General features: G+C 50.2%; 1 protein-coding gene across 6 annotated transcripts in view; it reads right to left on the bottom strand.

Moving 5' to 3' along the window:
• Positions 1 to 4,525: 4,525 nt before the first annotated feature.
• Positions 4,526 to 15,620, bottom strand: part of Acox3 (acyl-CoA oxidase 3, pristanoyl) — a 34,129-nt gene continuing 23,034 nt past the window's right edge. For 5 of the 6 annotated variants that reach the window (XM_027387117.1, XM_027387119.2, XM_027387120.2 and 2 more), the window contains exons 13-19: positions 14,486 to 14,608; positions 13,768 to 13,881; positions 11,624 to 11,739; positions 10,191 to 10,365; positions 9,522 to 9,589; positions 8,774 to 8,860; positions 4,526 to 6,383 (exon numbers count right to left, since the gene is read on the bottom strand). In XM_027387117.1, the coding sequence (XP_027242918.1) occupies positions 6,264 to 6,383; positions 8,774 to 8,860; positions 9,522 to 9,589; positions 10,191 to 10,365; positions 11,624 to 11,739; positions 13,768 to 13,881; positions 14,486 to 14,608 (803 nt within the window). In that variant the 3' untranslated portion in view covers positions 4,526 to 6,263. The remainder of the gene's footprint in view (positions 6,384 to 8,773; positions 8,861 to 9,521; positions 9,590 to 10,190; positions 10,366 to 11,623; positions 11,740 to 13,767; positions 13,882 to 14,485; positions 14,609 to 15,620) is intronic. The other variant, XM_027387121.2, reaches the window with a different exon arrangement.

Below are 15,620 nucleotides of genomic sequence, written 5' to 3'. Positions count from 1 at the left end.
CCATGGTAGGCATGGGGGAAGCTGAGGCCAGAGCTATGTGTACTAGGAAAGAAGAAAAACAGCACAAGTCAGGTCCACTAATCTCCCTTTACTTTGGATCTCCATCAGATCCAGGGATAGGCCCTCAGCTCTTCCTGTCACAGAACCATTGTCTGCTGACTTCCTCCCCAGATTCAGGTCTGGAAGCCAAAACTGCCCAATGATGTGGAAAGAATGGGCATTCCTCTGGCTCAAGATAGTTCAGTGCGCCATAGATCTTCCCTGTGTCCCAGATTGTGTTGGGGATGCTGATACAGACTGTCTCAATCAGTTCTCACAAGCCAGTGGGCAGGACTTGGAAGCTTTAAATAGAGGAAGTGCAGAAAGGTTAACATGCCCATAGCAAGGTACCAAGCTTGGATTTGGTCCTGGGCCTCCTGCCCAAGCCACTAGCCCCCTCTTTCTTTAGCTACTTCTCTCTCAGAGGCTGAAAGGAAAGATGCCTACCTGGCCAATGTCCTGTCATCAGAGGATCAGCTAAGTTTTAAATTTTAAATAAACATTAGGGCTTTTTGCAAACTGATTTAAAAGTTCTACCAAGTAAAATGGCCAGGGAGGAGGTGGTGAGCAGGGCTCATTCTGGGATTTTGTTTTCATACCCTGAAGCACCCAGCCTTGTAAGTCTATCCATGGTCTCCTCCTGCAAAGCAAACAGTGCACTGGTCCCTGCTTGACTGTATTAAAATACCCTTGTGAACCTCATCAGAAGATACGCCAAGCCCAGCACCAGTGGCTCAGGACCAAGCCACCCAGGAAGGAGGGCTGCCTTCAGTGTCATGAGCCCAAGCTTAAGCAGAGGGGCCATCTCATGCTTCAACTTCCCTTCATGCATGCATGCCTTTCCTGGTGACCTTCCCTTGACCACTGTACTGGAAACTGCTCTGAGCATCACATGGCAAACTGAGTCACTTTCCCAGCAGTTGCTAGGGTGAGGGCGAGGGGTGGTGGAGGAGGTGGTGATATAGAAACTTGCTCTAGTCAGTGTTTGCACTTGCCTGGGAACAGGGCAGCTGAGCGTTCCTGGGAAGCCACGGGGGACTCTGGATGGGCTCTCCCACAGAGCCGCCCTGACCTTTTGGATTTAAGATCTAAGCCCTGAGCCTGAGGGAAATGCCCTGATGTAAGTTTCCGTGACAGAAAGCGGCTGCAATGTAGTATCAGGACAAAGCAGAGACTGCCCCAGGGTCACTGGGCAGCTGGGGTGACTGAGAGTCACCAAGGAGCAGAGGCACCCCTGTGAGTGCCTGTGCTGGACTCACCTTCTGAGCAGCTTAGGTGCTGGTAGCCAGAAGGTAGCTGCAGAGGAACTGGGTCCAGTGAGACACAACACTCACAACAGGCAGAGAAGTTTTTCTACTCATTGAAGGCAGCGAGCATAACAGGAGGCAGGGCACTAGGGCACTGGTGCCCAAGGCTCAGTAAGGCAGCCAGGGGAGATGGGTTCTCTCTCAGACATGACCTTGGATTACACAGAGGCTCTGCAGGTGCTTGCTCTGGTGCCATGTAGCTTACTGAGTTTAAGAGTTGCAGAATAATATCTGGTGGAAGGACTACACTGCCTGGGGACTCTAGATTATCTCATCTTAGAACACTGTACTCTCTCTACCCTCCACCTGAGACCAGGAGGCAAAGGTGGACAGCTAGGCCACTGAGGTCTTCCAGGACCTACTGCTTGGAGCCTCAGTCTGCAGCTGTCCTACTCCCTCTGCTCTGTAACACTCCCAGGCTACGTTCAGTCTTTGCTCTCTGACATCCCACAGACAGGCTTAAGTCTTGGGTTCATAGAGGCAACACAGATGAGACAAGGAGCTCCTCAGAAGAAATGAGACCACTTCCATGCCAGCATTGGAGTCAGTCTTTAAGGCTATCCAGAAGCGCTTATCTCAGAGCCCTCAGAGTGCCCTGAAATTGTTATCTTATTTCTCACAATGTCACACAAACCTACCAAATGGTGAAAAAACAAGTTTTCCACCACTAAATACTGAAGTTAGTTTATACACGTGCCCCTACCAAAGGCCAAAGAGCATTCCAATGTCACATGGTAACATTGAAATTCCTGAGCACAACACAGAGAAACAGAGGCTGGAGACATGGCTCAGAAGTTAAAAGCACTATATACTCCTTGTAAAGGACCTGGGTTTGATTCCCAGTACCAACATGGCAGCTCACAACTGATTGCAACTTCAGTTCCAGGCATCTGACACCCTCTTTTGACTTCTGTGGGCACCATATAGGCCTGTGGTGCACAGATATGTATGCAGACAAAACACCCACATACATAAAACAAAATAAAGTAAAACAAAGTAAGACAGCCTGAAGAACCAGCCTTGGATGGGTAGACAACCTTCCTATAAGGACAGCTTTTCTCCTGGTGTTGGCCTGTCAGCTAAACAGAACCTCCAAATAAATCCCAAAGAACCCCTTGGATATGTGGGCCGGAGGAGTCAAGTTCAATTGCCTAAGAGATTTCTGAATGAGATGAGAGTTGAGCATTTCCTTGCCACACTGAAAACAGAAAATTGAGAACCAGAATACTAGAAGCAAGAGATGCTGACATCAAGGCAGGCAGATCTCTGAGTTTCAGGCCAGCCTGGTCTACAATGAGTTCCAGGACAGCCAGGGATACACAGAGAAACCCTGTCTCAAACAAAACAAAACAAAAAAACCCAAATCAACAACAGAATAGAGGGGACTGCTAATGTGAATGGGACAATCCAACACAGAAGCACAGAAAAAAAAAAAGAGAGTCTCACCTTCAACAAAGTGAGAATTCAGGCCTGTGCATGACTCAACAAGCTAGCCAGCTAAGTCTATCTGATCCCTACCTCATACCACGACCCTGTCAATAAATCCCAAAATGTAGCCAAAGGCAAATTCATGCAAATGCAAATGATCCTGGCCTGAGATGCATTCCTAAGTGTGATTTCCAAGGCTAGAGCACACAAGCTTCTTGGGCTTTAAAGTTAGAAATAATTCTGATTTTTAAAGGTTAAGCTATTTTAAGTCAAAATCAGAAAGCTAATACATTACAAGGCAAATGAGGATATCCAAGGCTTTCTACTTTCAATATGTAAAAATGTTTTACAGATAGGCAGGTGTGGTGGTTCATGCCTTTAATCTCAGCATTTGGGCAGAGGTGGGCAGATCTCTGTCAGTTTGAAGCCAGCCTGTTTTACACAGAAAGTTCCAGAATAGCCAGGGCTATGTAGACAGACCCTTTCTGGAAACAAACCAAACTAAAACAAACAAAAAAATTTTACAGATACAATATTTGAGTTTAACTGCTCCATTAGGCAAAGAACAAAACTGGGGGATAGGGGAATTGCTCAGTGGGAAAAGGGCTGTCCACACCAGCATGGAGATCTGGGTTCATATCCCCAGAGCCCACATCAAGCTGTGTGTGGTAGTGTGTGTCTACAGTCACAATGCTTCTTCAGCAGGTGGCAGGGATAGATAGATTTATTTGCCTGCTGTGCACAGCAGCTCTAATAGGATGGAAAACCAGGACAGACCCCAGAGGTCATCCTCTGACCTCTACATGCTCACTGGTGCACACATACCTGAATACACACACACACACACACACACACACACACACACACACACACACACACACACACACACACACACACACCCCTAAACATTTTTAAAATAATCTAAGGACAGGTGCCACCCCAGGACAGCAAGAACAAATGAAGATGGGTTGTGAGGTGTGAGAGGACATAGAGGTGACCCACTCAGGCAATATCAAAGAAAGATGGGACGGTATGTCAGCTGCTGTGAAATGCTTCCACCCTGAGGACATGAAGTTTCCTACCTTCCTGGGGAAGCAGCTGGGGAGGAGACTAACCAAGTGCATCTCTTTCCAGCCTCTGATTTATGTGCTCTCACAGATCTGCTGATGTTTGTGCTTACATAATACATGCACCAAGGTGCCTTTCTGTGAGACTGCTGTATAGCTGGTAGGCTCAGCTGGCCACTGCCTATCCCGTCTACTCTTCTATGGCAATTTGGTATCAAAGTCCTACAGTAGAGCGAATCAGAGTGAGTCCCAGCAATCCCCTTCTGAGAGCTAGCCCACATGCAGGACATACAGGTGCATATGTGCCACAATGAGACCGGAGTGCAAGCCTCTAGACTGGAGTCTCTCAGGAAGAGGCTGATAACCTTGGAGGTCCATGTGGTTTAGTGAGGGAAACAGCCACACCATCATTTCAAGTGGGAAAAGATGCCCACCCCCCCCACACACACAAAGAAAAGCATTCAATAGGATGCATGCCAACATGACACCTGGTGATGCAAAGCCAGGTGATGATGGATATCCTTGGGAGAGGCGAGATGACCACGCAACACAGGTCACTACCACTGCCCAAACTTCTGGGTGGAGGCAACTTGGCAGGAGCCAAAAAACACAATGAACAGGCTCTGTGTTTGTGACCAAAGTAAATGAGTAAAAGGTGTGAGGTCACCAGAAACATTTGTTTTCTTTTTTTTTTTTTTTTTGAACTCTGCTGTTGCTCAATAGTATCCATACACAACAGGAGAAAGCAGGGCTTCAATTTCAACACTTTATTGCAATTTTTCAAGTTTTTACTGCTGTTTACAAATGTTTCATTTTTAAGGGCCCTTTACAAGTTTGTCTTAATAATGTGGCCCCTGCCCAGAGGCCTGTTTCACATGCCACCAGCCTCACCCTCGGGACTGAGGAGTGGAGTGCATGCACACAAGCAGAGACTTGGGATACAGGCTTCATCCCCTGCAGTCTGACAGAACAGCCATCAAATGGGGTGTCCAAAGAGTGGGTGGATATGAAAACACACACACCTATCTTTTAAAATCTCCATCAAGACCACTTTGTGACTGCACATAAGCTCTTGCGTGTGTGAGCATGCAGTGGAGCATGGTCAACCCACCAGTGGCCACTCTTAAGAGAAAACTGACTCCCCCTCCCTCAGAAGCTGTAGCTGCTGATACAGTTTTCTATCGTTTCAAATCTGTCTGCACCAGCCACCAAAGAAAGCTCTGTAGTCAGACTGCCTGACCCTGGGAACCACATGACTTAACTTAATGCAACACTCTACTGACCTTGGCCACTTCTATGATTCGCTGGTCAGTCTCCAATCAGACACGATAGCACATCAAGCTCCCACACAAAAATATGGTCAGGTGAACAGGTGGCTGAGATGACCATTGTGTGGCAGGAGCCAAGAAGATCTGAGACTTAGTCTTCATTGTTGGGAAAAGCCACAGATCCAGGTGGAGAGGACCATCTGTGAACACATGGTCCCCATGTTCCACAAGGACTCCAGTTGGTGGTCCCTAGAGTCAACCCATGCCATTGTGCTGGGGTGGAACTCTGGGGAGGGGGGGTTAAGCCAGGATGGGGCGGTGGTTGACTAAGAGCAAGGTGGTGAAGAAAGAGGCTCTTGGGCTCAGCAAGCACCCGGGGCTCAGAACACCCCATCAGAAAGGCTATAGGAACCTTCCTACAGCTGGAAGGGATGGCAGCATGGCCCCCGTACCTTTCAGAAGTACAAGGGTCTCACGCTGTGACCAGTGTAGCAGGGTCATGCCATGTGTGAATTCGCTGAGGGATACTTGGTGGGGACAGATAGCACCGGGCATTTCTCCTGTTTTAGAAATAAAAAGGACCGAAACCACTGCCAACCAGTTAGTCACTGACACAGTGGGGATGTCATGGTGAGTAGGCTAGATGTCTCCACCACCATGCACTTCCTCTGTGGGAGCACTTCCTCAGTGGAAACTTCTGGTGCCACCAAAAGAAATAATAAAGCATTTTCCCCAAGAAAATCTTCAAATTATGTCATTCTGATGGTCCATGGTATAGAGCCATAAGTGGCTAGTAAAACCAAGGTATGGCATACCACAGAAGAGTTAAAGAATCAGAGAAGAAAGCTTTGCAAAAATCTCCCATGGACTCCAAAATTCACCTGAGCAGAAGCCTTCATTGTGAGCTCTGACTTCACCTTCCTAACTGTATTCCCAAGAGGGCATGGTTAAAATCCCAAGAGCTTCGGGGCGACATACAGAGCAAACGCCCTGACCCTGCATGTGAGACATTTGAGGATGGGTATGTATGACAGGTTGACTAGGGGCAAGGAAAATATTTGCTGTGTGTGGTTTTCAGCGTGGGTATCTTGGTGTCTCCTGGGTCCAGGCCACTGGATCGGCTGCTTCTGCTGTGGCCACCTCTCCCACCACGTCTACAGCTGGGACTTCAGCCTGTTGGCCACAGGTTTGTTGGCAGTGAACTCAGGCCACCAGGTGGCACGCTCCAGCACACCGTCCTGCTGCAGGATAGCTGACCACAGGTTTTTATAGAGCTGCAGGTAGAAGTAGAGGCTGTAATTAGCAGAGGATAAATGGCCACTGTGACAGTGTGATAGCCTCTGGTTTGTGAGAACAGGAAATTCTTCACTGTCTCTTTTTTTGGAGATGTTAAGATGATATGTGTTTGAATTATATAAGCCTTTTATTTTTTAGTAGGAAGTAATTAAGGAAATTTAATTATGAAGTACCATAAAAGTGTTTCTGATGGGAACCATCCCCTTGTGAAATGTTCCTTCCCTGGGAAGTCTCTGCCTACGGTGGCCACCCCTACATCCACATAGGCTCCTTGCCCCTACTCCTACCCTCACCTCCCACATTTGCCAGGACATGTTGTCTTCTCTGAGACCTGTCCCCACTACCTTACAGCTCAGGATGCACAAGCCAGGAGATCGGAGCAGGGTCGGGGGCTTGGGTCCCCAATGGCCCCACTAGAGTCTTAGCTATTCTTAGCCACAGTTCCTCAGTGGAAAACAGGTAAAGTGGGTGCTATCTGGAGGGAAGGTACAGACCTGGGGTATCCTACACCTGCTGCAGACATGGACACCTTGGGCAGAGTCAGCTAGGGCAGAGCCGTAACACAGCAGATGGCTTAGAGGGACCCAGGGCTGCGAGCTACTCTCTCACACTGCAGACCCGGCCTGCTCCCCCATGGAGTGTGAACTCGGCCACATTTCACAGTGCTGCCCTCTGTGATCTCTCAGATCCCCACCTGAGTTTGCATATCAGAACCTGTGTCTACCTATGAGAGCTGGGTCAGAGCACCACTTACTTATGCTGCCCAGTGTGTGCAGTTAGTCACCCTGCCAGGCAGTGCCTGGGGGCCATGGACTGAGCTGCAGCACTCAGACCAGAAGTCCCTTTCCATCCAGGGACAGCTGCTCTCCACCTTCAGCAGGTCCTGATCACAGGGCACATGCCACAGTTCCTTCTTCAGGTGCCATGTAGTGTCCTATCATGCAAGTCCTTCTTACAAATGCCTGAGAGGCCTGTCTGCCTGAGGGGATTCAAGTGAGGCAAGCCCTACTCCTCAGTGCTCTGTCCATCAACCGGGCCCAGATCTCTGCCCATGATAGACTGTGCTGTGCATGGACCACCTGGCAGGCTTCTCTGCACCTTGGGCTCTTATAAATATGATGTGGTAACACAGCGAGCCATTGGCCCTGCCTGCAGATGCTCCTGATGCATCTGGGAATGCTTTGCTCAGCCCTGGTTCATATCTGCTCCCTGGATGCCCATCCCAATGCACATGCGGCCTGAGTATGCCGATCTTGGGGTTCAGACTGCCCCAGACAGGCTTTTCCCAGGCTTATGAAGCACTGAATCCAATGGTGCTTGAAGACAGTGGGCTCCATTCCCTCACTATTGTTCTCCATCTCACAGATGGCCACCTGTGGTCCTGGGATGAACTGGGTCCCATCCCATAGCTCACAACCATCAGACCTCAAGCACGTGACTGGAACACCTTGCAATGTCATGTTGCCAGAATAATGGAGGCTTAGCCCCGTGGGTAGCAAGGTACTGTGGAAATGCCAGGCTATAAGTGTCTCCCTACATGAGCATCACCTTGTGGTAGGGTGTCACACAGGAAGTTACTTCTGAGCTATCAGGACCACCTGACAGAAGAACGGGTGTTTGTGTGAGGGGGACAGAGCTGGTGGGGCTCAAGCTAGGTTGAGCGAACAGAAGGGTACTCCAGACAGTGGCATAGCATATGCAGGGACCTTGTGGTAGGAACCAGCCCAGCACACTAGAACAGAGGGTAGAATGGGGGGCTGGGTTTGGAGGGTCAGAGAAGCACAGTATAAAAGGACAGAAGCAACAGAGGTAGGCATGGCAGGGCAGGGCAGGAGGGTGCAGCAGGGGCAGAGAGTTCAGGTGCTTCTTGGATGCCTGGTTGCTGTCGGATGGGACATCCTGTGGATGGAGAGGTCTAGCCCACTAACTGCTTCTGAAGAAACCATTATAGAATTTGGTAGCGAGTGGGCTAAGGAAGTTAAGTGAGGGTTGTGGGGGCTGTTCAGGTAGGTACAGAGGGACAGCGGCCCCCTCAGTTGGGATGGCCAGGGTGGGTAATGGTATCTGTGACTGAGTTGCAGGGCCCCATGTAGAAAGCAGGCAGGGAGGAGCAAGGAGGCTGAGACCTCAATCCTCACAGAGGAACTATATGTCACCCCGGGGCAGCAGTGCAATTTCCTTGTTCCATAGGGTAAAGGGCCATCAGGAATGGGTACAAGAGCTGTGACACCACTGGTTTTTCTTGTCACCAGAAAGCCTCCCCAACATGTAAGACAATTTCCAGGAAGGTACCCAACTCTGTTCACTACCTTAGGACACACACAGACTCCAGTCAAGCCTCAATGGCCACAGGGGGCATTCCCCTTACCTCACCATCAGCTTTGCCAATTGGGGAGCCCAGAACAAAGTCAGAAGGGGCGATCACGTCCACCAAGGCCACCGCATCATCTTTCAGCTGTTGGGAAACAAAGTCCGTCCACTTGGCAACGCCCTACAGTCTCCAGGGCAACCGCAGAGTAACAGAGCCACTCAGCTGGTTGCTACAGAGCACTGGAAACCTGAGCAGGCGCACAGTGCTCCGAGGCCTCACAGGTCTGGGTTATAGACTCCCTGGGTGTGTGTTTGCATTTTTCTACCATGTCGCCACTCACTCAGGACAGCCAGCGTTTTGCTATTGCAGCAAGGCTGCGGAGCTGGCAGAGGTGACGGTGCAGCTTGTTAGTGTGTCCCCTGACGCTCATCCCCAGCCTATGGCCAATCTGGCGACTGCTGTTCTAAAGCAGGAAAGGAAGTCCAGAAGCCACAAGGGCAAAAAGTGCTCCTGCGCTCCTGTGAAAGCTATCATACACTTGCAGCTGAGGCGGCAGTTCCCTGACCCCTGCTTCCTCACACAGACTATTATTAAGCCCCACAGAGCAATATGCTGTGGAGACACCCAAGGATTTTCTTGAAATGAAAACAATCTTTTTTTCTTCAAATAACTCCTGCCAAGCACACTGAAATTTAAGTTAACGTTTGGGTGATGGCAGAATGCAAGCAAGCAGATAACTCTAAGATAACGGTGGGGGCTACACAGTGTGGACAGAGAGGATCCCGAAAAAGGTGATCTGACTCACCTGCATACACAGTGCCAAGATGGCATCCTCCATCGCTCTTCCTGCTTGTTCACCAGAAATGTAGCCACCTGCAAGCATAACCTTGTCACACATCCCTCAGCCCTGTGGCCACAGCCCATCAGAAGTGGCTTTTCCACTCAGCCTCATTCAGCCTTTTGGACAGAGGTGTCAGGGTATCACAGGACTGACTAGCCTACTGTGTCACACAAGAAATGTGCTCGTTCAGGGCCAGTTCTGAGGTTCCTTGTCCCTGGGCATGTGTCAGTCCTGGCTAAGAAGCTGTGAGGGAGACCAGGACCTGAGGCTTGGGGCTGGGTGGAATCCTATCATAGGAGGGACACGGAGTACACAGGTAGGCAGGTGTCAGGATCAGACTGCACAGGTGCCCAGATGCACTGCAGGTGGATATGAGGAGCTGGCAGCCAAGAGGGGTCATGGGGCTGTGGTGTGTGGGGCACACAGGCCTCTGAAGCCACCAGGGGACAGAGTAAGAGACCCAGCCCCTCAGTGTCACTTCAAGCCCACAGCAGCCTTCCTGTAGAACTTCTACAGTGATTTGTGCAGCTGGGAATGTACTGGTGGCAGGAGCTTCTCTGTGATGACTTTCACTAAAGAGAAAGGTACCTGGTCACTAGACTTTCTCAGCTGAGGTCTAAGTTCCAGTCTCACCTTGGTAGAGCAGGGCTGTATGCTGGCTCAGGGACCACAGGCCATAGAGTGTGCTGAGCCGCTTAAGCACAGCCTGCAGAGATGGAGGCACGCTGGAGCTGTGTGTGTGCACGTGGAATCGCTGCACCACAGTGAGCTCCAAGAAGACCAGGGCCAGGGGCCGACAGTAGTACACCTGCAAATGGAACAAAGGCCTGGTGTGTGCCGGAGGTAGCCAATCACTATGACTGTACAACTGGGTCTCATATGAGAAGGGACTACAGGGAACTGTAGACTGAAGTCCATGTTCAAACAGTCATCCTAGGTCAGTATGTGAGGCTAAGCAGCATGGACACAGTAACACACACACACACACACACACACACACACACACACACACACACACACACACAATATTGGAGTGAAGCTAAGCCCGGTGAAGGGAAGGCTATAACATTTACACACTCCAAGACAGCCCACTTTTACTTGGCCCCATGCCCAACTCTCAAGAGAATAGAGGCCCAACAGGCTGTCACAACAGCACTGTGACACCAACAAGTAGTCCAGGGCACAGGATCTGTCCTCCTGTGTGGCTAGGGGTGGCAGAGGAGCACAGGTTCTACTGGACAGGGCTAATGCTGCACTGTTCTCCAGGGCTTCTGAAATGCAGTCCCCTGTTTCTAAACTGTGTGTGAGATTGATGAGCGGCTGCAGGCCCTCTCCAGCCACAGACTGATCACCTCTCTAGGGAGTCTAGCCAATAAAGACCCCTTGGGGGCTGTCAGCACATCTTTCCCTGCCCCTAATGCACTGCCTCGCCTGAACTTTTAAATCCACAGAGGAAGCCAGGCGGTAGTGGCACACGCCTTTAATCCCAGCACTTGGGAGGCAGAGGCAGGCAAATCTCTGTGAGTTCAAGACCAGCCTAGTCTACAAGAGCTAGTTCCAGGGCAGCCTCTAAAGTCACAGAGAAACCCTGTCTTGAAAACAAAACAAAACAAAAACAACAAAATCCACAGAGGATTTAAATCCACGCATGTGCTGCTTGATTGTGAACCCAAGCACAGGCTGCTTCAGGGGTGGGGGTGGGGATACGAAGCCAGGTGGCCAGAGAGTAGGAGGTACTGTGACCTTTCCCAACTGAAGATGGTGGCTGAGAAGTATTGGACAGTGAGGGGTGAGAAGGGGTGGGGACAGGCTGTGGAGGCACTGCCTCATTGACAGCCCTTACTGTGGGTCCAGGTTCTAACACCTCACACTCCACTCCAGCTGTTGCTGTTCTGGTTTCCAGCAGCCACCACTTGGCACTGTATCTTCATCTCTCCCACAGGCAGCAAGACTGGGTGTTAATACTTTACAGGGTGTAAGGGTCCAGCCTGCAACTGCCAGGACGTTGACTTCCCACAACAGACACCAGAGCAATAGAACAGATGCAAACTGTAAAACAAACCTACCTGGCTGTGGTTTCTTGCTTCAAAGTCACTGCCTCTAGACTTTTTCTCTTGACAGAATTTCTGATGACTTCCTTGGAGCAGGTAGCAGACAAGCCAGTGGTATGCTGCCAGGAGAGCTTTGGAGGGGACACAAGAAACAACTGAGGGCACTTGTCACCACACCTGTAACCCTGGGCATACAACACTGATGGCCATATATACCCAGGTGGTCTTCATGAGGACAGTAGAGGATGGGCAGTTTTGCAGAGAGAGAAATCCAGTCACTGAGGGTAGCTGCCCGAGGCCCTCTACCAGACAGAGTTGACAGGGTGGTTGTGACTGACAACATTCTCACACTGTCATTGCAGCTTTGAGACCGCAGATCACAGAGCCACTCAGCCAGCTAAGACACAGTGACTGCTCTTTCAGGGGCACTGAGGCCAGCATGGGCATCAGGGTGCCTAGTTGCTAAGAATGGCCAGGGGCTAAGGGGATAGACACCTGTATTCCCCATCCATAGCCTTACTGGTCAGCTAGAGGGCTATAGGTTGGCACTTGCCCTGCTAAGGTCTCATCCTGGCATGCTGTTATCTACAAGCTCCCCACTGGCAGCAGAGAGCTAATTACAGAGGAAAGAGCCAGGGCTGGTTGCTGGGACCTGGCCAGGGAAATGGCAGAGAGGCAGAAGGAGGGCTCATCCTTCCTGCCATACCTGAGCTGACTTCCCACACTACTCAGGACATAGGGCACTGGTGAGTGAGGACACACAGCCTTGAAGGGGAAATAGGTTCTGACGAGCTACATGGTGGAGTCCATGCTCTCCATACCCTACATCCCAGGGTAAAAAGGCTCAGCACCTGATCCAAAGGACCTGCGGGTTTCATGGACCAAGGAGCAAGGGTACTTCTGGTAGGTAGCTGGTCATGGTCAGAGCCCGTGGCGAGGAAATAGGGGTCTGGCCACATCAGGTTGGGTCTATTTCCTCTGGTGTCACAGAGCCTGTTCCCAGGAAAATGATGATCACATCTGTTTGTGATAGCCTCATAGAGGTCTAGTGTAGGGGAAGCTGTAGCCACGCCTTCTTAGGGGCTGGCTACAGGTGTGCCTGACCAGGCTTGTGAGGGCGTGATCAGAGTGACGTAGTGTGACTGCGTTCGCGGTTTCGGTCTCTCTTTGGTACTTGCTGTACAGGCTGCTGACCCACCGGCTGGCTAGGTCGCTCTGTAAGTTAAGGCTTTTCCCTATTAAATACCCTTATATTTCTACCTGACTCTGTATTGGTAATTTCCCACTATAGTCTAGCAGCTCACTCATGGCCACACAGCAATCATGAGGGAAGCTGCAGTGGAAAGGCAGGCTGCTGTAACTTCAGTCTTAGGTGTTCTAAGGAGCAGGTGAGGCTGGGCTAGGGTCTGGGGTGGTATTCCCTTCTCAGGGTCCTTCCAGGTGCAGTGCAAACATGTGGTCCCCAAATGTCTTTCAAGTTTTTGACCTCTAGAATCTGTTACTGGCTTTATTAAAAGGGTCTTTGCAGGTGGGAAGAAGTATCTAATAAAGTGAGGTCACCCTGGACTAGGCCAGGCCTCACCTCCAATAACAGGGGTCCTTATGCAGAGACAAAGGATATCCTGTGACAACAGACGCAGAGGGTGAAGTGTCACAGCCACAAACCAAGAGTGCCCCCAGGATCAGGGAAAGGCAAGGAAGGATAACTTGATTTTGGATGTCTACTTTTAAACTGTGAGACAGTGGATGTCTGATCCTCTCAGTACGCAGATAACCTCAGGACAGGATCCAGGGCTGCCTGATAGCCATCCTTGAACCTTAAATGTCATCCTTAGAATGCCAAAAATCGGCATCAACTTCTGGGGGCCACAGCCAAGGCTGGGGTGATGTCCATTCATTCTTAGTTCATGTGACACACTGTTTCCCAGCTCCTCCCAAAGGATCAAGTCATGGGCAGGAGGAAGGTGGGTGCCACAGAGAAATCTTTCCAAGATTTACAGACAGCAACAAAACCAAGGAAATACTGCAAGCCAGAAAAGCACCCCCTGCCACCATCAATGGCCACCCCAGTGTAAGTGCTACCACCCTTCCCTGTGGCCAGGCTCATTCCTGGGGCAATGACAGGAAAAGCAGGGCACTGGAGGGGAGAATGCTAGTACCTGCGGAGTCCAGCCAGTCTGCTTTGCTGGAGCCCATGAACTTCTGGCCCAAGATTCCAGGATACGCTTCCAGAAAGTCCACTGTCTTGAGAGGGCTTGTGAAGGCAGCTCCATCTAGGGCACACACTTCTGTGACTCAGGAGAAAGGCAGGGAGCCCCTATCCACAGAGCCTAACCTGCTAGCTCATCCATCTCTGGCTAAGCATCCCCATTCTGCCTGCACCTAGGAAGCTCCTCCACTACCAGATGACTTTATTCACCCTGCAGATGGCCCATCTTTGCTTTAGCTTTTTATTTTTGAGATAGCATCCCTCCTTCTTTCTTTCTTTCTTTCCTTCCTTCCTTCCTTCCTTCCTTCCTTCCTTCCTTCTTTGTTGTTGTTTTTGGTTTTTGGAGGCAAGGTTTCTCTGTGTAGCCTTGGCTGTCCTGGAACTTGTTCTATAGTTCTATAGTCCAGGTTGGCTTCAAACTCACAGAGATCCACCTGCCTCTGCCTCCTAAGTGCTGGGATTAAAAGCACGTACCACCACTGCCTGGTGAGACAATGTTTTGACTTTAACTTGAGATGTTCCCCCTTCCCTGGCCCCCTGAGAACTCAGATTATGGGACTGCACCACCATGCCTGGCTTGAGGACATATATTGACACAAACTTGGAATCCCCAGAGCCTGAGAGAGTCCTGTGCCCTGTTGAGCTCAGCCTCCCACAGAAATGCCTACCTTGGAGCCGGTGCTCCAGGAGGCTCAACAGGTAGTTGCTGGTCTGCTGTAGTAGGACGTTGTTGTCACCCTCATAGGTGCAGTTTGGATCATTGTCATTTCTGAGGTCACCAAGCCGATTTACTGCAAAAACACCACAGGGTCATCCAAGGTGCTCTGAGAGGTGCCCCCACACACACAGGCCCACCCATCCAGGGGCAGGAAGTGCTGGCCTCCCTGCCCCTTGGCCCACATCTGCTGGCTGTGTCCTGGCTGTTCCCCATCCTTAAGTAAGAAAAGTCACCTCCAGGAAGGCTATGGGATGGCACAAGAACAATTAGTACAGGGTTTGGCGGCAGTAAGGACCTAGGACTGTCACCTTTCTGCTTGTTGGTATTACCTGAAGAATCACCTAGCAGAGCTTCCCCAGAGTGTGGGGACCACTCCAGAGACAGGACATGGGGCTACTCTTTTATAGCAATTTGAAACCTTAAAAATCTTATTTCTGACCAAAGATTTTTCACACAATCTCCTGCTATGTGAACAGCTAAGGCCTGCATGCACTTCATGAGATGCACTTTGCCCAGGGTCTGCCTCAGGCAAGCCATCCAGAACCGGCATTGCAGCCCTTCCTCTCTGATGGAAAATATTCCCTTTGAGGCAGATGGAGAAGCCAGTCCAGCCCCTCCATGCTATAGCTAACCCTCTAGGTAAAGGCCTGGGGTTAGACCTCCTGGGGAATCAGACAGCTGACATGTAACCTTGATATAGCTCTTTATATTCCTGTTGACTTTGGTCCATGCATCCTGACTGGTAAGTCATGAGCTGTGAGTCAGTCATGGTTGCGTCTGTAGTACTTCAAGATGTAATTTCCTTATTCTATTTAAAACCGGACCAAAGCTAAACTTTATGTGTTTTTGTGAGTTATAACAACAAATAAAAGCCCTACCAAGAACACTGTAGAAAGGACAAAAACAGGCAAATAAATAACTCAGACATGGTCATTGTGAGGTAGTGCTAGGAAGAAACATCGTGGAGGAGTGGAGGCCACACCAGAATAAGCTGAGTGGCAGGGGCAGGCTACTGGGAGTATCAAATCCAGAGTATCACAGGAACATCCACAGCTCCACAGCAGCCCGAATCATCTCTCTGGCCA

The sequence above is a fragment of the Cricetulus griseus genome (genome assembly GCF_003668045.3).
Source record: "Cricetulus griseus strain 17A/GY chromosome 1 unlocalized genomic scaffold, alternate assembly CriGri-PICRH-1.0 chr1_1, whole genome shotgun sequence".
Lineage (NCBI taxonomy): Eukaryota > Metazoa > Chordata > Mammalia > Rodentia > Cricetidae > Cricetulus > Cricetulus griseus.
The sequence above is the reverse complement of the archived record's forward strand: the minus strand, read 5'-3'. Positions and strand labels throughout refer to the sequence as shown.